General features: G+C 34.8%; 1 protein-coding gene across 1 annotated transcript; it reads right to left on the bottom strand.

Moving 5' to 3' along the window:
- Positions 1 to 219: 219 nt before the first annotated feature.
- LOC117923996 (protein PLASTID TRANSCRIPTIONALLY ACTIVE 12, chloroplastic) lies at positions 220 to 24001 on the bottom strand. The gene is made up of 10 exons (XM_034842537.1): positions 23857 to 24001; positions 23509 to 23580; positions 9185 to 9850; positions 8671 to 8783; positions 6615 to 6874; positions 5727 to 5848; positions 3559 to 3627; positions 2788 to 2841; positions 2520 to 2621; positions 220 to 542 (listed from the first exon to the last, which is right to left on the bottom strand). Exons 2-10 carry the CDS (start codon positions 23560 to 23562, stop codon positions 444 to 446), a joined length of 1539 nt encoding a protein of 512 aa, XP_034698428.1. The 5' UTR covers positions 23563 to 23580; positions 23857 to 24001; the 3' UTR covers positions 220 to 443.
- Positions 24002 to 24903: the final 902 nt, after the last annotated feature.

The raw sequence follows: 24903 nt of genomic DNA, 5'->3' as shown, positions 1-24903 counted from the left end.
GCCTAAATCTTTGAATCTTTTAGTTATCAGTGTGCTCATCTTCATGCCAAACAAAGCTTGGGAACAGCTTCTGTACCTGTCTTTAAAATCTTTGAAGGGCCATTTTCCACCGCAGATACAACGAAGGTGCCTGAGATGTTTATCTAATTCGCTTGGCATCTTTCTTGAGATAAGAACTTATTTCAATATGTAATTTGGCATAAAGTGCAAAGAACAAACTTAAGGCAAGAGGGCCAACTGTTTTGGTGTCATTAATAAGAGATTAGTTCGAATAAGCAATGACTAATTAAATAATATTTTCTACTATTTTAGTTTTCAAGTACTACAAATCAAGGAAAATTTGCAATCCCAACCTTTCATCTCTCAACCTACATAGACTACTCTAGTAATATGTCCATTAGCAATAACTATTTTCTCCGACCTTCTAGAAACCGCCCTGAGTATTACTCATCTTCTTCGAAGTCCAAAAGAAAATCAGTCAAGTTCTCAGAATCATCCACAGCCTCTTCCACAGACATTGGGCCTTCCTTCTTAGGTTTGTCCTGCAAGTAAAAGAACAGAAACAACAGATTTAACTAGGTAGCTTGAAAAGTATAAGGTTTGATTGGCAACCAGAAATATGAGAGGTAAACAATCATACTTCCTAGTCCTCAGATCAGAAGCGTGTGAATCTTTTGCTTCTATCTGCTCAGATGCTACTAGGTTAAAAGCTTAATGATTGGCATATATTATTGACCAGACAAGGAAATTAATTGTGGCTCAAATTTTCATTCAACCATCTACTCCTTAGTGCATTGAGGTTGCATGGTTTCCTTGCACCATGATATTGGAGTGCTATATAATGTTGGATTCCTTTCTTCCTCTTATTTATTTATTTATTTTTATCAAACCCTTTCTTCCTCTTATAGCTTTCTTATATTTGCAAGTTTCTTCCTTTCAGTCCATAAGTTTGGTTTTTGAAAAATTTGAGGGAAAATGCAAGGAAAGAAACACAGAGAAAAATAAGATTTAGATTTAAAGTCAATAAATTATTTCTATAAGTTATTTCAAACTCATTTCACTCATATTGACTCTTTTATGCAGAGATTAAATAATTTGAAAGTGCATAAGTTTCCAACTAATTTTAATCATATTTAATTTTCTTTTGTATTTTTCATAATAAAACCAAACATGAAAATATCATTTTTCTTTACATTTTTTTTTCTTTCCTTGGAAGTATAAAAACATGTATGAACTAATGATCATCTCAAACACCTTATCAACTATAGATTTTTTGATAAGCAAATAATAAGATTTTATAAACAAGCATCAAAGGGATGACATTGCATGGTACACAAGACGTATACAATGAGCATCAAGAGGCGCAACCAAAAAGAGAGAACACAAAAAACAACTTCCTCTCTTAGCAAGAACTTAAACAATCTACAAAATCATTTAAGGACATAGAACCTGTATCTATATATATATTCACCCAAAAAAACAAATTTTCTAAGAAAAGAACTTTTGAAGGCTTGATCGGATTGCTCCTCTTTGTCAAACAATTTTTGGTTACTTTCCTTCCATATAGTCTAAAAGATGCACAATGAAGCTGCTCTCCTTGCATCTTTTACCCATAAAGGATCCATACCACCCTAAGAGAATCTCTTTAACCATTGCAACTTGCATCCATTGAACATCAAACAGAGCAAAAAGCAATTGCCAAAGGACCCTTGCCTTAGCATAAAGAAGAAGGATGTGACATGTGAATTCCTTAACTTTACAAAGAAAACATCTATTAACCAAAGACCACCTTCTTCTTTGAAGTTGATTTAGGGTCAACACCTCTCCCCAACTAGCCTCCCAAGTGAAAAAACTTACACCAGAAGGCACCCATGAATTCCAAATTTAACTCGTTGGAGAGGAAATCGATTCCCCCGATTCCAAGGCAGCATATAGAGACTTAACTGAGAACTTATAATTTCTTGAGTTCATCACATCACCTTGTCTTCCCCCTCACCATCTACCACCACTCCTTGCAACCTCGAAGATAATTCTTTTACATTGTTCAATTCCCACTCTCACTTAAAAGTCTAAAAGCACAAGGGTTCTAATGACCCCTCTTACTTGTCTGATCCCATAAATCCACTACCCAAGCCTCTTTCAATATAGCTAAAGCATATAAAGAAGGGAAGGAAACACACATATGTTCATCCCCACATCATTTATCCTTCTAAAACTACACTATCCTCCCATTACCCACCACAAAGGAAGATCTACTATTGATATATTTTCATAGCCAAACCCCATACCCATCTCTCGCTTCCCAGGACTGCCAACCTCCCTCTTCCTCCCCATATTTACACTAATAACCTGTTTCCAAAATGCTCCTCCTTTAGTTGCATAACGCCAGCTCTAAGGGCAGAAAAAAGTTCCTTATTCAATGAAAAGAGGTGTCTGATGCCCAACCCCCCTTTATCATCCATAGATAAAGCAAGCATAATAAAAAACAGAATATATACAAGACTAGAAAATGGAATCACCTTTGACTTGCGAAGCTGTGGAGTACTTTTTAGAACACTCCAATTGCGCGTAATTTTCTCCTCTTCATCATCACCCTCGACCTCAGTATCCTCTCCTTCATCCTTTTGCAAATGAGGTCAAAAGAGATTACAGTTATGAAACAGTCATTAAATAGTCTAGAAGTACATATTGTTACACAACCACATTCAAAAAGCATAACAAGAATAAAATGAACACAAAAAAAAAAAATTCCGCACAGATCAGGGTAGATGCAGAAATGAAACTCACATCATTTTCACCAATGTCAACAGCTCGTGCCATAGCTTCATCCATATCTGCTATCTGCTTTTTCAATTCCAAGAAATAAAACTTCAAAAAGTTTAAAAACTTAAGTGCCAGTAAAAAAATTAGGAGAGTCACGGCCAAAGTCTTTCATCAGCATAATAACCTAATCATGTCTCAATTAGTTCAAAACTTTGGGTCAGAAGCCATTGTAGTTCAGATATATTTCAAATTACAAAGGTACTTAAAAGTAGCTGAATGCCAATAGTGATTAACAGAAAATAGGGTAAATCCACATAAACATGGGTTGCTTAGATATGAGGATGGAGCCTCTATGGCACCATTTTTAAAAGCTCATTTTTTTCTTTCTTTCAGCCAGAAGCCATCCTGATTAGACATGTTATATGGACCATTGGACTTCCTTGCAACTGCAGGTCATATATCATATAATTGTTCTGAAAGACCAAAATACACCTCATAGGCTATGTAAAAGTGGAACATTAGCTTAAGATATTAAATTAGTGGGATCTGTCAAATAGCAAATTAAAATGGAGTATGCTCCAGTCACTGGGATTTCCTCTATGCCATCATCCGATAGGTAAATAAAATACATGCCCTATATTGGGAAGATATTTTCTATGAGAGAGAGAAATAATGATCTTTTGAAACATAAAAGTATGCATGTCTAAAAAGCTCAAGTATGTATTTCTAATATTCTTGAACAAAATAATAGATGGAACCATAAATTTGGTGAAAAAAATTAACTTATTTTATTACCTCCAGTTCTTCAGTCTTCTCTTTGGCCAGGATTTTTTCAAGCTCCTCCCTTGATATGATTTTTCCATGCTGATCAGACAATTTGGTTCAGAAAATAAAGTCAGGGAAAGAAACCCACACGTCAAATCACAAAGAAAACAAAAACTGGTGCCATAGCTAAAATTTGCTAAGAACACTGCAAAACAAAGTCGAGAATCCTTCATGGAATATAACTAGAAGTTACAACTGGAGGCTTCAATTTAAAAGGACAAAAGCTGACTAAGAGAAGCTTACTGCCTTAGACAATAATTGCAACTATATGTATTCTTGCTATTTACTTGATTTACATATTTAAACTGAAAAAAACGTAGGCCAGATACATGAACTCATGTGGAGAATTCAGGTTTTGCTCCAACTGTGAAGTAAATAAGTATGCTCCTCAAGTTTAACTTGATTATGAGTTGCAACCTTAGAAAATCTAGAGTAGGCAAGTTATGTGAGTTAGACTAGTTAAAGTTGCAGTAGACCTTCATTTGGATTTCCATTTCCTTGCAGTCGAGATAAACCTGGCATGCATGTGTCATTAAGATTTTCCAGTGTTGTTGACACACATTTCTGGGGATGTTAAGTGTCTTAGAGAGTTTAGTAGTTACCTATTTATTCTCTAAATACCCTAATTAATTGTGTGTAATCAAATTTCAAGATAAGCATGCACCATATTGGCTGAGAAACTGCTGCTAAAGTGCTTAATGAGTCAAATAAAGGCTTTTTTTTCCCATTAATTGTGTAAGTAGTTAGGTTAAAATTTGAACCCAACTTGCAACTAGGAAAGTTTCATGTTGGGCAGTTTTGAACTTTTGATCTTACCTGGACTTATTGGTTGTCAACTCTATACATATGAATATCATGGGTTCAGGATGCACAATAAGCATCTGTTTGAGACAAGGTTAGCAAACCTGAATGAAGGTTAAGATTAGTCCTTTCGTGTGGAAAATTTTGGCTCCAAACTAGTGAAGTAATGTGTTCAGTTCCATTAACAAGGGTTTTAAAAATTTTAACAAGTTTTTTTATGAATTAAGTATGGTAGACAATGATTATAAAAACAGGAAGACATAGGAAACTCAGGATGGGAAAACATGTCCATGATTGACAGGATTAAGGTTAACCCTTGAACAGCTTCAGTTAACACATGTTTGGAAAATTTCAACAGGTTCACTATGAGTGAGGAATGGTAGACAACAGTGAGAAGCATACAATGAAGTAGAGAACCCAGGACAGAACTGGGAAAAAGCATTTCTAGGATGAAGTGCTTTTCCAGGTTTCTCAACACCAAGGGAGACACAGAATGCCTTGTTCTTTGCAAGGTGTAGGCTTGTATAACTATGTAACCAACACTACCTGAAGGTTGCATGTGTTGTACAAACCTGAGAAAAATATGTGTGTGGTTTTCTGTTCACATGCAAGGATCAAGATTGGTATCTAAATTATCCCTGAACTTAGAAATCAAAACTACTCTGACAACAAGAACAATTTGATCAGCCACTTTCTTTAAGACTCACAGGAACACCATCTAGATAATAATAAAATAAAAAAAGGACTGATTAAAATTGGATGGCAGCAAATCACAAAGAGAACAAAATCTAAAGGCAACAATCTACAATCATCCAGAAGTCTGAGTTTTATCTGGTAGATAATATTGCTCAAATACAAGTGATGAATCCTGATCCACTGTGTCAACACAAAAACATGGGGATCAGTGAAACAAATTCCAATCTTCTTGTTGAATATAATGAATTTATAGTGTACAATCTTTCCTTTTTAATATAGGTCACATGTATGGTAGTTAGGACTCCTAGCCTTGTATATATATATTTTCTCTATTGTAAGTAGAAACAAGATGAATGAGAATCAAGGTTTTCTTCTCTCTCTCTCTTTTAACACTTCTCAAGTTGTACTGGCATCTAGCAAAGAGTGTGTGCTTATAGTGGTGGTGGGGGGACTAATTACTTCTTGACTAGAAATCTTTTTTTCCCTTAGGAGGACATGAAACTTATTTTGAATAATGAAGCATAACCAAAAAAACAACTTGCTCTCTGGCTATGAACTTCTAAACATTGTCTTTTTTATTTTTATTGCAGGAATAAAAGATGACCACAAGATTTTCAGCATAAGGAGTTAGTAATATTGACCTCCTTCAGAAAAGCCAACATATTGGGAGTTGGTTCGTGAAAATCAGGACCCCTGTAATCAATCACTTCATCTGGATCTTGAATGTAGTTCACAGTTGGGTAAACTGGATCTCCGCCCCATACTACAAAAGTAAAAAGAAAAGTCAGGTACCAGGGAACAAAAAAACATGAAATTAAACAGGAGGGATTACACCTCTTCTTGATTTAAATGCCAATGCTAATCAATAACCAGGGCCAACAATGTGCTAATCACAAGATAGCACAAATAAAGCCATCATTTTTTCTTCATTCAAAATTTTCCAAGTGGTTTAAGAAATGGAACATGATAAATAAAGTGAGCAGTGGATGTTATCACCTACAATTTACAGCTCGCTACATATGCAACATTGAAGAAAATGCAATATGAAATATGGAGACAAGAATAAATAAGTGGAGGTAAATATTCCAATGTAAGCTATGGCTTACTTAGCAAAGAAAATAAAATTGTGGGGGGGTTGGTGGTGTGGGGGGAAGAGGGATTGGGAAAGAAATACACACACAAACTAAGAAATGTGGAAGAAAATGCAATTTGAATGTAGTGACATGCATAATTTCCTGCAAGTGAATGTTTCGGCATCAAGGTATGGCTTACTCATCAAAAGAATATTCAAAGGACAAAGAAACAACAAAGAGAGAGGGTAGACCCTGTTTCATTCAGAGGTAGAAAAGCTAAAATAGGACAAATAACTGAGTAAAATAATTACCACTATAACAAGGTATAATCTATCTGAACTCATCATTATGTAACAAAATAAACCAAACCTTATGAAGGTTAGAGCAATGAACATTATGAACACAAATGAAAGAAATGGAAATAACGCACAAACTTATCAGCTTTGAAATAGATACTTTGCTTTATTTGGTCTTCTCGCATGCGCATAGCTAAAGGATCCCTTTGAATACGGATATCAGTGCCCATCATTATGCGATATTCTCGATCTGTTTGATGCTGGAACATTTCAATGAGTTGGGTGTTCTCATCTTCACCAGTCTCCTCAAAATGCTTCTGAACAGCTTCACGTGAGGTGTCTCTCTTCCATGCTTCAACCCATTCTGAATAATATGCCATTGGGCCTATTTTTTCCAGTCTCTCCTGTTCAGCCTGTAGCCTATAAGAAACAGGGAAAAAAAGTCACTGACTAAAATCTGCAAATCCATTCGTGAGCACAGCAATACCATAGAAAGTTGCTTCTAAAGTTGATCATATTAGAAAGCATTAAGAAAAAAAAAGGGGGAAAAGAAAAGCACATATAGTCTTATGTGGTATTGGCCACCTGTCATGTTAAGTATCATGATAGTAGATGGATATTTTGATAAGTTGCTAGTTAGCAGGCTAAAATAAAAGATCTTGTGTTAAAAGTGTCCTGTGAGCCCAAACAACCATAATCATTGTATTTTGAGAGTCCAACATGCCTAAGTTCTTTGCTTAGATTGAAAACCAACTTTAGAATTTTCCTTATTTTTGTTAAGTTTTTGACTCTTTATTTAAAATAGGAAATAAAATCAGAATCTAATCCTAAAAGACTTGGAAACTAATTCCTAAAAGTTAGGAATTAAATTGGAAATCCATAGTATTTGACAGGTATCCCACACCCAAAACCACACCCATGTCATATTGTGTCAACACGGGTACGTCAAGGGAAGTTGAAGAGTTTGGTTATCACAATTAACAGCAGTTCACTTCTGGAAGGGCTCTTTTGTGGGGAAAAAAAAGAAAAAATTGTGGAAGTCCATTCCGCTGTACATTTTTTGGACAATTTGGAAGGAGAGGAATAGGCTAGCATTTAGGGGGGGGGGGGTGTTAGCAGTTCAGAAGTTAAAAACTTCGTTTGTGTGTAATATTTGGGGTTGGGCTAAATTGTATATTGGTATGGAGTCGAACTCCCTAATAGGCTTCTTGGAGTGGTTAGCCTCCAATTAGGGGTTGGGGTGTTTTGTTCTTTTTGGTTGGGAGGCCATAGTCGCCTCGTATACTCCCTGTATGCTTTGCGGCTTTTTTGCCTTCTGTTAATATATGTGCTTACTTATCAAAAAATTAACAGCAGTTCACTTGAGTCCATACCCTTCTCACCTATTGGTCAATATTAATGTCTTCTCCAATGTCACGTAAAGCTATTTCAATCTAGTTTTAGAGGAATTTTACCTTCTTGAAAAGCATTCCAAAGTCTACACATAAGGTCCTTTTTACCAAAACAAATATAGAGTTTTGGAATGGATAGAAGTTGATTTTTGGCTTGTATTTCTTGTCTTAGAAAATCTAGAGTTGAAAAGGTAGTCTATCCCTCTAAATTTATCCTTCTCTTGCTCATCTTGGATAATCTTCCCCTTAACCTTTTTTCTTGGATTCTTTTCATAAAAAATGAAATTCTCTTTACAATAAAAAGAAAGAAAACAAGGAGGTTGAAATGGAAACAAAGAGGAAAAGGCCAAAAAAGAAACCTAAAAAACACTGCAAGGACCACAAACCTTTGCACTAACATCTACAATATCTCACCACTTACCTTTACAAGGTAATACTTAGCCTCAAGTTCTGAAGCCTGGCACTTTACAGGACAAATTACCCAGCTTGAGCATATGCTTAAGGAAACCTCATTCCTCCTTTTGATACTGTGAATGATTTTCCTTCTAGTACAACAGATCATTCCATTATGCTTTGCTCAGCATGGTATAACCTCAGCTCTATAAAACCTTCCGTGCAGCTTGAGGTTAACATACTCACTGGTGTATCAGCCACCAAGAAGCATAAATTCATATACATTATCAAGCAAACATTACAAAAGAATTAGGCAGCCCAAGCACCAAGCAAATATTAAAAACTATAAAGCAAGAACCAGCAAAGGTGCTGTTACAATCTAATTTGCTAGAGCAAGGAATAGAAACCCTTCATATAAGAGAAGAATGATACCTTTCGTCTTTAAAAAGATGGCGTCTAGCTCGGTAAAGAGAAGTCTCAGTTAATGTAGGATGTTCACCATAAAGCTTTACCTGTCCAGTCTCTGCCATGGCTTTGAGAAAAACCTGAAAAATCAACAGAAGTTCCAGATCAATGGGCAAATTCCCAGTCATAATAGAAGGATATTTATTGTCTATTTAGAAGAAGCTCAACCCTGCAAGTGTACTACACATATATAAGAAACAGGAATGTGCTTTAATGAGTGTCTGAACCGTGCCACTTGGCTTAGTTGCATTGTGTACTCATACAAGCATTAATGCAACACCATATCCATAACAATTTTCTCAACTCAGAATGGTAAAAAAGAGCTTCAGCTTTTGGTCCAGGCAGGTGGATTGTGCACCCCTAGCATTTGCAGTTTTTAGCAGAATCAAATTATGATAAACCGGGAGTAACCTAGACTCATTCTTTCTTCTTCTTCTTCTTTTTTTAAAGCAATTATTATTTTTTTTCTGTTTGCACTCACCGTTTCAACATCAGGTCGCCTCCTCTGCCATCTAGACCACTGTTCCTTGTCTGGCTTTCTCCAGTTCCACCATAGTTCTTCACTTGTAAGTGGCTCCCCAAGTGGCTTCTTAGCTTCAGGATCAATAAAGGGATGAGGACGTCCGAGTTTCTTGTCCAAGTCATATTCACGAGTCTCTTCTTCATCAGGCTTTGTTTCATAAACAACATATTCAGAAGAGACGTCTTTAGGGTCTTCCATCATGTCATCTGGATTCTCAGGTGCCACTTGCTCACTTAAATCTACACTTATTTCAGAGGACTCAGGAGCAGCAACTGATGTTTTGTGCTTCTTCCTCCTACTTCCAGGTCTTTTTCCAAAAGATGGAGCTCCAGCTGACTTACCAGTTGGCTCAGGAGCCCTGGCAGCCCTCACTCGGCCAGCTGTGCCTTCTGGCCAGTACTCTTCTGATGGAATACTTGCACGAGCACCAGAAGCTGGTTCAAGCTGCCCAGAGGTTGAATCGAAATAACTGTCATATGGGGGCCGCTCCACAGATATTTGTTCAAAGAAGCCATCCTTCTTCTCACACTTTATACAAGGAAATAATGGAACCCTCCTCTGTGTACCATTCACCCCAAGTCTGACTTGCAATATTCCCGCTGGGAATGAACCTATGAATGATGTCTGCACATAACATTACAGATATACCAGTCAGCATCATATATTACAACATAAGGAATACTCAACTGACGGTGAGGAGAGTGCAATTTCTTGAACTACTAATTTTCCTAAAAGCATAAAACTTTTAGGATTTGGGCCCACAAAATATATCATACTTTTGAACGCCCTTCCTCATGTGTGGCCCATACCCGAACATGGAGAGATACACAAACCCATCGGCAAACAACCACATTTAGCCTCTTTTTGGCCTACACAATAATTTGGGGAAATAAATATATGGTGAGGCTTGAACACACGATCTCCTACAAAATGAGGCTATGATACCATGTTGAACAACCAATTTTCCTAAAATTAAAGCTCTTAGGATTTGGGTTCACAATGTATATCATGCTCTTTAACACAATTCACCATTGATCTCCTCTTCAATACACGAAGTACAAATCCATGAAACTTGGCTGGGTACAATTATTGAATCTTGCTGAGGAGGTGTTCCAACCTAAACTTTACACAGCTAGATAAATAAACGATACGCAAACAGGGAGGATGAAGTAATTTAGTAAAACATGTGTTCATCTACTCATTTTAACCAAAAAAAAAAAGAAAATTGGGGTAGAAGTCATAAAATGGTAGAATTCACCATTATTTTCCAAAAATAGGTTAAAAGAAAAACAATCATGCATAGATTCTCATTTATTGATAGAATAAATTTGTGTATGAATGAGAAAATTTTTATTGAAAACCGCTGAATAAAAGGAGGATGCAACTTATGTGCACAGGAAGTATATAGAGAGCACCAAAAAAGAATGGATTGAAAATCACAGTTTGAAACCATTTAGAGAAAGAGAACAAAGTATTTGAAATACTATCTGTTTTGCTCTTTCCATATGAACCAAAAAGGCAAAGAAGAATCATCCTCCAAAACCTCATTTAACTCTTCCTCAAAGAACAATCGTGCCAACCAAGTAACAACTCCATAACCAAAAAGGAAGCACCTATGAAACCTTGAAAGCACCAAGGACCATAAACCGCAAGGCAACCTACATTGAATGAAGATATGATTAGCTGACTTTACATCTTGCTTGCAAAGGAAACACTAACTTGCTAATGAGAAACCCTTTTCATAAGCTTATCCAACATAAGTACTCCCATGCTGGCTCCCAAGCAAAGAAACAAAGTCTAGAAGGTGCCAACAAGACACAAACCTCCTCAGCAAGAAAAGAAACCCCATTCACTATAGCAAAGCCAACTATAGAAACATCTTAATGAGAAATTAACTCTTAGCTAGCCTCCATCTCACTTATTAGCACAACCTATGTTAATAGTCATTATCCCACTACACTGAAGAAGGGTTTGCACCACCCCCACCTCTCTCTATCCAAAAAATTTCACCTAAAATGAGGAGAACAACTAGACTTACCACCTGAACCTCCCAAAATTCAAGTAAGCAACCATTTTGAAGGTAATTAATACCAGAAAGTGTTGGAAAGTGCCTTTCAGAGGACAATCTCCACACCATGTACCCAACCAAAACCTAGTCTTTGTGCCATCAGCAACTATAACGCTACTACAAGCTTGAAAGGCATTCCAACCTTTTCAAATGGCTTTCCAAAGGCATACTGTATACCTTGTGCTTCCTTACTTGGAGACACAACCACATTCCTCCTTAGCAAACTTGCTCCACCTTACTCTTCTTCACAAATTATTTTGCTCTACCACATGCCTCTAAAGCCACTTCCCAAGTAAGTGTTGTCAAGCACTAAAATCTTTCAAATTTTCAAAACCCCCAAGTCTTTTTATAAAAAGCATACCACTTCACAAGATGAAATTTGTTCTTATTACTTACTGCTTTTTCTCAAAGAAAATCGCACTCAATCTACTCCAATTTCATCCTCACTAACCAAAGCATAGGGAACAACACCGACATAAAATAAATCAAGAGGATCAAAAGAGTGCTTTTGATTAGAGTAACCCTCCCTCCCTTTGGAAGATATCATCTCCCAACAACCATCCTTCTTTTAAATTTTTCCTCTATTGAGTCTCAATTGACATACATCTAAAAGAAGTACCCAAAGGTAACCTTAAATATGTAGAAACCAACTTCCCCACTCTACAACCAGAATACAGATAGGCAGATCCACACTATACACATCCCTATTTTAATCAATTCACTCTACAAAGTGTGTTTTCTTTTTTTAATAAAAAATAACATATGTATTAAGGACAAAGAAATACAAAAGAATGATGAGGAATCTTCCAAAAAATACAACGAACTAATCAAAAAGTATGTTTGAAGCCTCCAAATTACTAAGTAAACTTATACAACAATAAAGTACCACATCCGAATATCCAAAAAATAATTCATAGCTCCAATATTACTTCAAAGCAACCTCTCCTTGATAATCTACACCTTTTGGTCTACACACCGAAAACCAGTCAAGCTGAACCATATAAGGGGAATGTCCTTAAATGCTATGATGCAAGAGGCCCAAAAGGAGGCAAACAAATGAATGATGTCCCAAAGAGCCTTTGAAGTGCTTGCCTTGTCCTAAAAATTCCTAGCATTTCTTTCTTGCAAAACAACTCAAATCAATGCGAGATAAGCGGTTTGCCAAAGAACCTTGCCTCTAATAGAGCTTCCCTATCCCTTATATGAGATGGTCATCATGTTAAAAATACTCCTAGGAGGAACCCGGTCCAAATTAACTAATCTAAAAGGTTTATGCCATAACCCAAAAGTCAACGAACAATGTAAGAAAATATGATTCACCGTTTCTCTACTCTCCATACACAATAAGCAAACATCAGGACTAAGGGTTTGTAAGACCTTCTCAACTGTAGCATGTCATTGGTGTTTACTTTCTTGTGTGCCAATAGCCAAGCAAAGGTCTTAACCTTAGATGAGATTATAGATTTCCATACAAATTTAACCAAATAGAACGAAACTAGATTAGATCAATTAGACAAGACTTAACTTTACTGTAAATAATCATGATAAAGATGATGATCAGACTCTCATATTTGAGATGGATGGAGATAAATACAAACAAGTGAGAAAGGACATAAGTATTTCAAGATCTTCTATTTCCAAGTCAGAAAGGTTATGATGGAAATTAAAAGTCCAAGAGAAATGGTAATTGAAGCCAAGAATTGATGAGATAACAAAGTTTTTAACTATGACAATTTTGAATAGACTTGGGGATTGTGAGCACAAAGGTTGATCCTCCTATGAAAAATCTTCCAAAAACAAATTACCGCCGCATCACCTACTATAAAACAAATGTATTTGGAAAAATCCTAAAAGACCCAGGCAATGGCTTTCTAGGACAACAATGCGACCATCTACCTATAATGTTGGCCTCCCACCCATTAGAATTTGTCCCATAGATGCTAAGAATAACTTGATGCCAAAGAGCATAACTTTCCCTAGGAAACCTCCATAGCCAATTTCCTAAAAAAGCACAATTTCTTAGAGAAATCTTCCTTAACCCCAAACCCCCTTCCACTTTTTAAGCTCAAAAATTGTTTCAAACGTGAAAAGAATCCATCTCATTCTCAACACTTCACAAATTGTGGTATATGAGGTAAACAACAAATGATCCCCTACTTCCTTGCAAAATAAAAGGGAATCATTTGCAAAAGAAAATAAGGGGGAGATATTTAGCTCTTCCCCTTTGCCCCACTAAAATTACATGAGCCATTTGTCACAAATACCAACAAGAACCATAGTAGAGTTTCACACCAAAGGGTAATAGAAAACCTAGAATCATCAACAAAAGTTTCAAATTTCCTCCACATATGATTCCCATTGGCCCCACTAGGACCCAACCCACTTAGATGTTATCTAGGAGTTAAATCTTCATCCACCACAATGAAAACCCAGTAGGCCTCATCTAGCCTCTTATGAGTCACAACTGCAAAAATGGACATGTAAACCCATTATCAGGACCCAAGTCTCCTTTCCTTAAACATCTCGAGATAACAACCTATCACAAGACTTTAAAAATTAAGAAACAAGGTTTTTTCATTGATAAACCTTGTACCTTTCCTTAACATGAAAAGCTAAATTTGAACAAGAATAAATCTCCACCCAAGGGAACCACCTTACCCCACCCTAAATCCTTTGGCTTGCTAAGCCCACTGTTACATAATAGTAAATGTTGGAATAAGATCCTCAATAAACCTTCAACTTCCTACTAAACAAATCTTTAACTCCTCCATCTTCCTCTTAATCAACTTGCCCCAATAGCAGTAGGGGCATACCACTATTTAGTTTAGTAAGGCAAAGCTAAAGAGCCTCTCTAATATTCCTTGGGTTCTTTTTTAACAATATCAACATAAAAGAAATTCTTGAACTCCTAATAGAGACCCTATGAGAACTATTAATATATTAGATTAAGTTTGCAATACTTTTTCCAAAGATTATTGGTTTGGGACTGCTTCACTATCATAATAATCTTATATTGACATATTTGAGTTGAAGACACAAAATTTGAAACTTAGGTGAGTATGTTTTGAGTTTGAAATTAGAAGGGAAATATTATGTTATGAATTCATAATTTAGTTGTAACTTAAGTGCCTTGTGTATTTTTGTCTGGAATATTTTCAAAAAATTATTAAAGATTCTTATTTTTCTAAAATAAGTTTTTCTAGTTTGATGCAATTAAAAAACCTAGGTTTGTATAAAAAAAGTTTTACAAACTTATTTTGGAGGTGTGAAATAGAAATTCCTAGGAAAATCTACAAGTGACAATGTTCTTTCCTAGTTCCTAAAACTCCAAAATTCAAGATATCAGTCAGAAAAACTTGAAAGCCCTTCAAGGAAGAAAGATAGAGGTCGATTCAAGTTGTTGAGCTTCAAATACGGTTTTGAGATGATCCACAAAGGAGCATGGTGGAGTACTACATTTTGGATGTGTAGGTGTCTATCGGTATAAGACTTGTGGGAAGAAGCATTTGAGCTACCCAAAACTGTGTATGATTCATTCAAATTTAGTAGATTGTTGTTGTGGCTGATAAACCCCAAGTTTTTGCATTTACAAAGGTTGTGACAATCTATGCGATTGGATTTATTTTGAATTATTAGAACTTTTATAAATTCTCACAGGTCTAATTAGAATGGTATAATTGAATCCTAATAATAGAAAAAGGTAATAATTGATTTAATTTAATCAATTTGAGATATATATATATATATATATATATATATATATATATATATATATATATATATATATATATATATATATATATATATATATATTTTGATAAGTGAGATGGATATAAAAGTTATTAACTAAAGATATTCCATTTGGGCATAAAACTTGTGAGTACTACCCACTCAACATCCCACCCCTGCAGTAGTTTTTTGATAAAAAATACAAACTTACAAGTGGTATTAGATCCTAAATAAGGAATCTCTGGCAGATGCTTATTAATTCTAACCACCACATGAAAAGAAATTAGAAATCATATATATATATATGTGTGTGTGTGTGTGTGCGTGTGGATGTGCGCGCGTGCATGTGTATGTATGTATGTATGTTGAGGATTCAAATATCACATGATATATATGTAGATTCATGTGAAAAGTATAAAGCAACATTAAACAAAAATCTAGTTAAAAGGAAATCAAATTGATTGTTTCTAATTATGACATTTCATAAGATCGATTAAATGGTGTTTTTAGAATTTACTAAAATAAGTAATTAACAATAAGTTGATCCCTTAGAATGTAAAGTTTAACCCTATTCATGACAATCTATAAATATTTCATTCCAAAAATAGAAACAATTGAGATTTTTGGTAGATTGGATGTAGTTACTAATTCATAATTTGGCATGTACATGATGAACACTTCATTCTCAATTCTATGAGAATTTTTATGAAAGCCTTTCATTTGCTTTGCTTCAATGGAAGTTTTATTTTCCTAAGGAGAAAGCCAAAACCTACTCCTAACAAGTTGTTGAGTTCTGCTTTCAAGGTACCTACTTTAGGGCTTATGTAATATATAAAGAAGAGTCTTCTTACGACATTTTTGTTCAAGGGCTGGTTGCCTTTTTAATAGAAGGAAGTGGGATAGCAGAGGTGATTTCATTAAACAAATGCCTGAGCTAAGGCTCACATGTCCCACCGTTTTTGAAAAATCAAGGATAGAAAGTCATGGTCATTGTAATAAGTAGTGGAAGCAACACTCTTGGAAGCTTGGGTGGTTTTTCAATCATTAGAAAAAGAAGCTTGGCCAGTATTGTTCCCTACATATATGATCTTTACAATATAGATATCTTATTCATTTTGAGCTTGAATTATGGATGTTTTCCTATTGTGTGATTAATTTGACACTCCATGTAATTGATGAAGTACGCTGTTTTCAATTGAGAGCATTGAATTTCACTTTTACCCTATTATTTTTGAGAATTTTGATGAAAAGAGTGCAATTTTGCTTTTATTGACTTAGAATCATTAAGATGAATTTTTGAGATTAAAATCGATTTTAGAAAGTGATTTTTGTCAAAAATCAAGTTTATGTTTTCAGTTTCTATCACTTTCACCTCGTCACATCCTATAGGAGTAATTGTAGGAGAGTAGCTTCTTTGTCTCCATCTCCTGAAATATGCTCTACTTGATGGATGTGCGATTTTATTCCTTCCACTGTCATTTTTATGATGATATTGATGACTACATGTGAGAAATATAATTATTTTTTGCCAAAGGAGGAGATATTGATTTATTATCCTAAGAGATATATCGCTTTGCCTCATGTTTATGGAAGAGGCATACGTTTCATTGTCATTGTTCTTTTTTCCTCTCCTTACACACTATGCAGTTCGTAGGTATATTGTTGTTTGAGTGTGTTTCAAGTGATAGGTTCATGCAGAGAAAGAAAAAAGACCAAAGGTTTGTGTTATTCGTATTGAGTGATATTTTAGAAAGGATTGGGTTAAGTGAGATTCCAGGATCCTTTTTTTTTTTTAATGAGTAAGTGAGAATCTAGGATCTTAGTTTGAGAGTTTTAGGAAATCTTAGTGTAATGATTTTATTTTGTCCCAAAATTGCCAAATGAAGAGAATGTTAATGTATTATATTAGGTTAACAATACTGCTATAAAGATTATTGGTTCAAGATTGCTTTCCTACCATAAGTCTTATATTGACATATTCAAATTGAAGACATAGGAGTTGAAACTCAAGTAAGAATTTTTCAAATTTGAAATTAGAACAAAATAATGACTTTATTAAATTCATAGTTTAGTTATAACTTAAGTACCTAGAGTATTTTTGTCTGATTTCTTTTTAATTATTAAAGATTCCTATTTTTCTAAAATAAGTTTTCCTAATCTGATATAATTAAAAAAAATAGGGTTTTGGTATAACAAGGTTTTAAAAACTCATTTTAAGGCTGCGAAATAGAAAACCCTTAGAAAATCTACAAATGTTTTTATTTTGCCTTAGTTTCTAAAACTCCAAAAATCAAGATATCAATCAAAAAAGCTTGAAAGCCCTTTCAAAGAGGAAAGGTAGAGGTCAAGAATTAGAGTCCCCAAGCCTCTATGGTTTTGAGGTGATTCACTAAGAAGTATGGCAAAGTGCTACATTGTGGATATGAAGAATACGTGCAGATGTTGGTTGGTATAAGACTCGTGGGAAAAAGCATTTGGGCCAAGTAAAATTGTGTAAGATTTTTTTAAATTTAGCTGATTATTGTTAAGGTTGATAGCCCCATGGCTTTTGCAATTATATAGGGGTTGTGACAACCTCTGTAAGCAATTTTCCACATATATTTGATGTTTTATATGTGATTGGATTTATTTTAGAATATTAAGATTTGTATAAATTCTCATAGGGCTAATCTAAATGGTCTAATTGAATACCGATTTGTGTTTTAAAAGGCTATTGAGGCTCACGCCTTGAAGCTTGCCTCAAGGTGAGGCTCTACAAATTAGCCTTAGCTATAGCCTCGATTAGGGTAATTAAGGCTTAAGCCTTACCCTATCAAGGTTTATAGCTTTGATGCTATAGCCTCAAGACTATTGAGGTCTAAGCCTCAAATATTTAAAGGAATTTTGGACTTTATAGGCTTTTAATAAATATTTTATAAGAGGCTTAAGTCTTAATAATGAATGAGTTTTAGTGGGTCCTATCATCTATGCTTTTATGGACTTTTGATATAGATTTCATGAATTTTGAATTGGGTCCCTCCTTGGTTGAACCTTTTACAAAATAAGGGTTTACTTGACTTTCAATTAACTTTCTAAATGGAAGGGAAAAAGAGAGATTGAGAAGAATATGATAATTGTTGACTATCCTAGTGGTTAATCTCATATATAATCCAATTATTGATAGATGGAAAAAGCATGCCACTACAATTAGTGGATGAAGAAAAAGAAGGAAGGATGGATATTAACACCAATGGGGTGGATATATCATAGAGGAAGTAAGTAGAGCTTTTCAGCTTTTGCTCTCTACTTCGGGTGATTAGAAACCTAGTCTTAGTGGATTGTCCTTCTAGATTCTGGATGATTCTGAGGTGGCACGGCTAGAGAAGCCTTTATCAAAGGAGGTGTATGGGGCATTGTTGAGTTTCAGCAAGGATAAAGCTCCAGGCCCAGATTGGTTTTCCATGGCATTTTGGTAGTTTTCATGGGAGTTTGTGAAGAATGAGGTGACGAATTTTTTCAGGGAATTTCACAGGTTAGGTCACTTTGTGTGCAATTTGAATGCTACCTTTCTAGTTATGATCTTGAAAAAAGGGAGGGTAGAGGGACTTGAGGAATTTCAGACCAATTAGCTTGGTGGGGAGGTTGTACAAGTGGTTGGCCAAGGTGCTAGCTAATGGGTTGAAGAGGGTGTTAGCTAAGATGATTTCCAAGACCCAAAATGCGTTTGTAGAGGGTAGGCAAATATTGGATGCAGTGCTCATTGCAAATGAAGTAATAGACTCGATTTTGAAAAGCAATGGAGGGGCAATTCTGTGTAAGTTAGACATTGAGAAAGTCTATGATCATGTGGAGTGGTCTTTCTTGCTTATAGTTATGGAGAAATGGGGTTTGGGGTGAAGTGGTTAAGGTGGATTAAGTGGTGTTTATCCGCAACCAGGTTTTCCATTTTGGTTAACGGAACACCTTTGGGCTTTTTCCAAAGCTCTATGGGCCTAAGGCAGGGAGACCTGCTTTCACCTTACCTTTTGGTGATAGCGATGGAAGCCCTTAGCTGTCTTTTAAAGAGAGCAGTTTGTGATGGCTTTTTATCAGCTTGTCAAGCGTAGGGAAGAGGAGGTGAAGGGGTCAAGGTCTCCCACCTGCTGTTTACTGATGATACACTGATTTTTTGTGAAGCGTAGGAGGAGCAAATGATGTTTTTGTGCTAGTTGTTGATGTGGTTTTAGACAATCTTTGGGTTGAAGGTTAATTTGGATAAAAGCAAGTTAATCCCGGTGGGAAGGGTGGAGAATGTGGATGATTTGGCTTGTGAGCTGGGTTGCAAGGTGGGAAGTCTTCCGTCCACTTATTTGGGGATGCTGTTAGGGGCTCCTTTTAATTATGTGGCAGCTTGGGATGATATTGAGGAAAGATTCCGTAAAAGATTGGGTATATGGAAGTGACAATATATCTCTAAGGGCGGGAGAATTACATTGATTCGTAGTACTTTGTCCAACTTGCCTCTTTATTTTATGTCCATTTTCCATTTGCCAGGAGTAGTTAGAATGACACTGGAGCAGATTCAAAAGGACTTTCTGTGAGGAGATGGGGCTCCTAAGCAAAAACCTCATTTAGTGAGGTGGTCGATAGTTTGCATAGATAAAAGAAAAAGGGGACTGAAGGTTAAGAGTCTTACTCTACTCAACAAGGCTCTCCTTGACAAATGGACATGACGTTTTGCAACTAAAAGAGAGGCTTTTTGGAACCAAGTTATAAGGGGGAAATATGGGGAGGATTGAGGTGGGTGGTGTTCTCGTGAGGTTAGGGAGTGTTTTGGAGTAGGGTTGTGGAAAACAATTAGGAATCTTGAACACCTTGTTAGCACTAGCTATCTTTTGTGGTGGGTAATGGTCAGAGACCAAACTATTTATAAAAGATGGTCCTTCGACGTTAATAGATTTTATTGATTGGGTGGGATCTCGTTGAGGGAGGGATTGTTTTTTGTACATCTTGTTTGGGCAGTTTTCATTTTTGTTTCAGCTATAAAGGGTGAGTATCCTTCTCTTGTACATTTTGGCCGTTATTTTAGCACCTCTTTTTTAATACAATACTTTTACTTACTTATCAAATATATATATATATATATATATATATATATATATATAGCAATAGGATACGATTATATACCTTGGAAGATCCTAGTGATAGCAACAACAATGTTGAAATTATTTGGTAAAACTATGAAAGAGAGCTAAATTATATGAGAGAAAAAGGAACTAAATTAAAACTATTAACAATAAAAAATAATTAATTTTATCATATGAAGTTTATGTCTTCTTTATTACTCAATTCTATTATGACTTTATGAGTATTTTTTTAATTTTTTGATAATTTTTTATTATTTATTTGTTTAAGTTGAGGCTTATGCCTTATTCTACCTCGAGGCTTATGTCTCATCTCATTTAGGCAAAATGCCTTAAGATTGCCTTTAGCCTTTTAAAACGTTGATCCCAATAATAAAAAAAAGGTGGTAATTGATTTAATTTAATCAATCTAAGATAAACCTAGAAATTAATTAATTTAAGATATTCCATTTGAGCATAAAAATTGTGTGTACTACCTATTTAAACCCCCCTCCCTTCCTTGATCGAGACTACAAACTAACAAGAACCAACAAAACAATCCTTGACCAAAGAAAGGACTATCAAGGAATCCTCATTCTTTAAAACTCTCAAAATCTTTAGCTTCTTTACCAAACCCACCCCCAACCCCTAAGCCTAAAAGGATTAGGCCCTTAAGAATGAGTGCGTAAAACTACTTGGATTCCTCAAAAAACATGTGACAAAGGAGGAAACTACCTACCATCTTGACTAAGCTCCAAGTCTAAGCAACCTTATATCTTCCTTCAACTCCACCATCAAGGTTTACTGCTTAGTTTTCCCTACTCAACATCCTTTCAACCAGCCCAAAACCAGGAAGCCCAATGAATCCACCTAGAAAAGCCTTTACCCTTTTCGATAATCTTTCCTTCAAGCCGCCTTTGGACTCTAAAACCTTCAGTTTAAATGACTTCAAATGCACTAACACCTAACCTTTCCTCATAGCTCTTTTACAAACTCAAACTTGGGAACTTGGAGATTTAAGATCCTTCATATTTCAAATCATTCACTTGTAAAAATTAATATATTTCAACAAGTTGGAAAATACATAAAATCCAAAGGCATAAGAAGATTAGGAAACATTGTTAATTGCATGATAGATTTCATTGAGACATGAATCTATCTTCCTAATTTGCCACACCTTATGGTTGCCACTCATGAAATTGATAAATAGGAAAAAAGAATGCATATGGTCATCTGCTCATACCACATTACTCTGTGCTAGATATAGACTAACAAACAACAATCAGCTACAAAAGAAATTCCCATTAAATAGCAAAATATTCTTACTAAAAATAGAGAATAAGTTGTCATCCCATACAACTATTCGTTGTTATGGATTTTATGTTTTTGAAAAGAAAAAAAAAATCTCCTTCATTAGCCCTTAGAGATATCAACTACTCACCATTTATTTCACAAACTTAGGGATGACTTGAAGATATAAGGTTCCATATTTATTTGGGAAAGTGCAAGTTTAAGTTCCGTGGAGATAATCAAGCTCCACATTGAAGAATATCCTTAATATGTTCCACTTCCGAAGTTTGTTCAATTTGCATAAAATTGAGAAGGCTATTATTATTATTATTTCTGATAGGTAAAGATAGACATGTATGAATTATTAACATGAAAAGTACAACAAAATATATAGATCGTATACATGGGGCACCTAAAAGAAAGACCTCAAAAGAGAAGTCACAAAAAACCACCCTCTCAACAAAACCTCTCCCAATCAACCAAATCAATCAAAGGCATCTAATGTTCTCTTATGTACATGCTAACCCAAGCTAAAAGATCACAAACAAATGAATGTTTTAACTTTTAATAAGTGTGTTTCACATTTTCAAAAGGTCTTTGATTTCGTTCCCATGCAATTGTCTAAAAAATGCAAAGAGAAGAGGCTCTTCGCACCTTCTTCCTTTTCTTCCTTACAAAGGAGCCATGCCAACTTAACAATGTATCTTTCATTGAAGAAGGGATCAACTTAATAACAATAGTTGCCATAGAATCCTTCCTTTGGTATAGTTTTTTTTAGAATATGATCAATAGACTCCTCTCCCCCTAAGTTTACAAAGAAAACATTTATTTGCTTGTGACCACCCTCTTTTCTGGAGTTGATCTCATGTCAAAACTTTTTCCAACTAGCTTCCTAAGCAAAAAAGCTCGCTTTGAATGAAACCAATAGATTCCAAATAATGTTTGTGGGAAAGGAGATTGACCTTCTAGGTTCCAAGACTGAAGATAAAGATTTGACTAAAAACAGGCCCCTTTTTAGCATCTTCTTAGATATCCCTATCATTTTCTTCTCTCCTAACCAACTTCACTAGCAATCTTGAGAAAAAAGTCTCAACAACATCTAGCTCCCTATTGTTAAAAAGTGCCTAGAGAAGCACAAATTCCAATGAACCCCCCCCTCCCCAACTCCTAAATCTTCCCATAAATCCGTCACCCAAGCCTCCTTAGACAAAGCCAACACACACAAGGAGGGAAAGGAATTACACAAGGGGTCATACCATCTATCCTTCCAAACACTAAGACTCCTACCATTATCCGCTTCAAAGGGGGTTCTATCATAGAAAATATCTCACCCCTTCCTTATAGCTTTTCCAAACAACAACCCCATAATCATCTCTCACTAATTGAGAAGATTATTATTACTACTATTATTTGAAAGCCCCATTTGAGTACACTTGAGAAGCAAGTGTTAAGTGCCAATTGTCAAATGAGACAAAACTTATCTAAGCCAATTTTTAGCTAAATAATAAACTCCAGTTTTTCACATCATATGACAATTCCTTATCATATGTAACATTTAAAAAAATATAAATATTAATTAGCAGTATTACTCACCTTACATCTATCTATCACTGTTGAAAATGAATCTAGTTGAAGGAGTGGATGGGTTAGCAATGTCAGAATTAAAAATTTTAGTAGTTTACCTTTTTTCTGTAATGAAAAAAAAAATTATTTCAAGAATTTAGTAATTCATGTTGTTCATATATAATAATATGAACACACAACAGCTTCTAAATCTCACTATGATATTCTCCCTTCATTCGGAGTTGCCATGACTTGGGCCATCTCCATCTATTACCTCTTTTGACTGATTACTTTAGCAAAGGAGGTCTTCATTCTCTCCTTCTGAATGGAAATGAAAACCCCATTTGTGTCTCGGAAATAATGCGAACAAGGTAAAGAAAAAACTTCGAAATGATAAGAAAAGATTCATTTTCATTTCTTTTCTCTCGTTCTTCCCGAGAAGCGAGAACCAATAACACTCAAAATACACTCTCCTGCCACATATAACTCCTCCGAAGATCAAACTATTGCACTGCGAATTAGAATTTGATTAGAAAAAAAATAAAACAAACCTGAAAATGGTGGAAACTGGATTTGCCAACAACAAAGCCATCTGTAGAAAACATATCCCCAGTCTTCTCTATCTGTCATACAAAAAAAAAAAAATTAAAGAAATAAATCCACCCATGTTCTTACAAACTGCTTAAGCAAATAACACAGAGAAGTTCCCTTTAAACCGACAAAATTTCAATTCGAAAATTAAACCCATTTTTAACTCAATAATTATTCGAACACATTAACATATGCATAATGAAATTTTGAATTTTGTTCAGAAATTTTCAAATACATCTGCAAAAAGTACCAAACTGGAACAGAGAACAAACCATTAAAAAAAAAAATATACTCAAAAGAAAACTTACACAGCGGTGGTTTGAAAATTCTCTCTGAGAAGTCCGATTCTGGGTTTCGGATTTATGGTGTAAAAATATGAACTTTTTTAGGTTCTGGGTTTTAGGGTTTTAGACTCACTGACACAGCTGTCTTTGTAGCCGTTGTGGATAACCTGCGAATTGGAAACCTCCGATTTTGTATGGGCAGTCCGGTCATATCGGGCCGGGTTAATATTGATAATTAACAATTAATAAAAAATCCCAAAATAATTTCATTCACCACACCGGTATTTCCGCTAAACCCCATTTATTTAAAATTTTATTAAACACCTTCCTTATTTTAAATAAGAGAAAAAATAAGTAAAAATAATATATATATTAATTTAATTTAATTCTCTACCATGCTATATTTATATACATGCATAAAGGCACACTAAAATTAAAAATAATATCATATTAAGATCACCTTTGTCAAAAAGGCTTGATTTCCACATTTTTCATGCTTTGACATAGAGTAATTAATATTTTGTATGCATTGATTTATATATATATATATATATATATATATATATATATATATATATATATATATATATATATATATATATATATATATATATATATCTATCTTATGTTTTCATATACATATTTTCTAATTATATTAATAAGATTTCTCTTAAAAACACATATTTAATCAGGTTTCTATTACTTGACATAGTATTAACATTGTCTGTCATCAATGTTGTACAATTAATGAGACAAAAGTTTCATAACAAGTCATAAAACATTGTCATAAAGACCTCATCTTTATAGAGTTAAAGAAATATTATCATAAATAAATAGTTAAAATTAATGAAAAAATATCAGTCATTAATGAGGACTTAACTTAATAAGTTGGGTAAAAGCAACGAGAGTATATATAACACAATAAAACAAATATGAAAAATATAATTTAAAATTATATATTTCTTAAATAATTTCACACATTTGATTTTGTAAGTGTGGAACAATTTATACATGAAATAACGAGGAAGTATTTTAATAATCAAATTAATTGTAGTGATAGATCAATAATTT

This window comes from Vitis riparia, chromosome 10, assembly GCF_004353265.1.
Source record: "Vitis riparia cultivar Riparia Gloire de Montpellier isolate 1030 chromosome 10, EGFV_Vit.rip_1.0, whole genome shotgun sequence".
In the NCBI taxonomy this organism is placed as follows: Eukaryota; Viridiplantae; Streptophyta; class Magnoliopsida; order Vitales; family Vitaceae; genus Vitis; species Vitis riparia.
The sequence above is the reverse complement of the archived record's forward strand: the minus strand, read 5'-3'. Positions and strand labels throughout refer to the sequence as shown.

Bases quoted from the DNA above. Each gene is read 5' to 3' on its own strand.
- LOC117923996 (XM_034842537.1), bottom strand. From the start codon at position 23,562: ATGTTTTCTACAGATGGCTTTGTTGTTGGCAAATCCAGTTTCCACCAT. The intron at 9,851-23,508 runs GTTTGTTTTATT...TGTTATGTGCAG, and splicing joins CCAGTTTCCACCATTTTCAG to ACATCATTCATAGGTTCATT. The intron at 6,875-8,670 runs GTATCATTCTTC...TGTTTCTTATAG, and splicing joins CATCTTTTTAAAGACGAAAG to GCTACAGGCTGAACAGGAGA.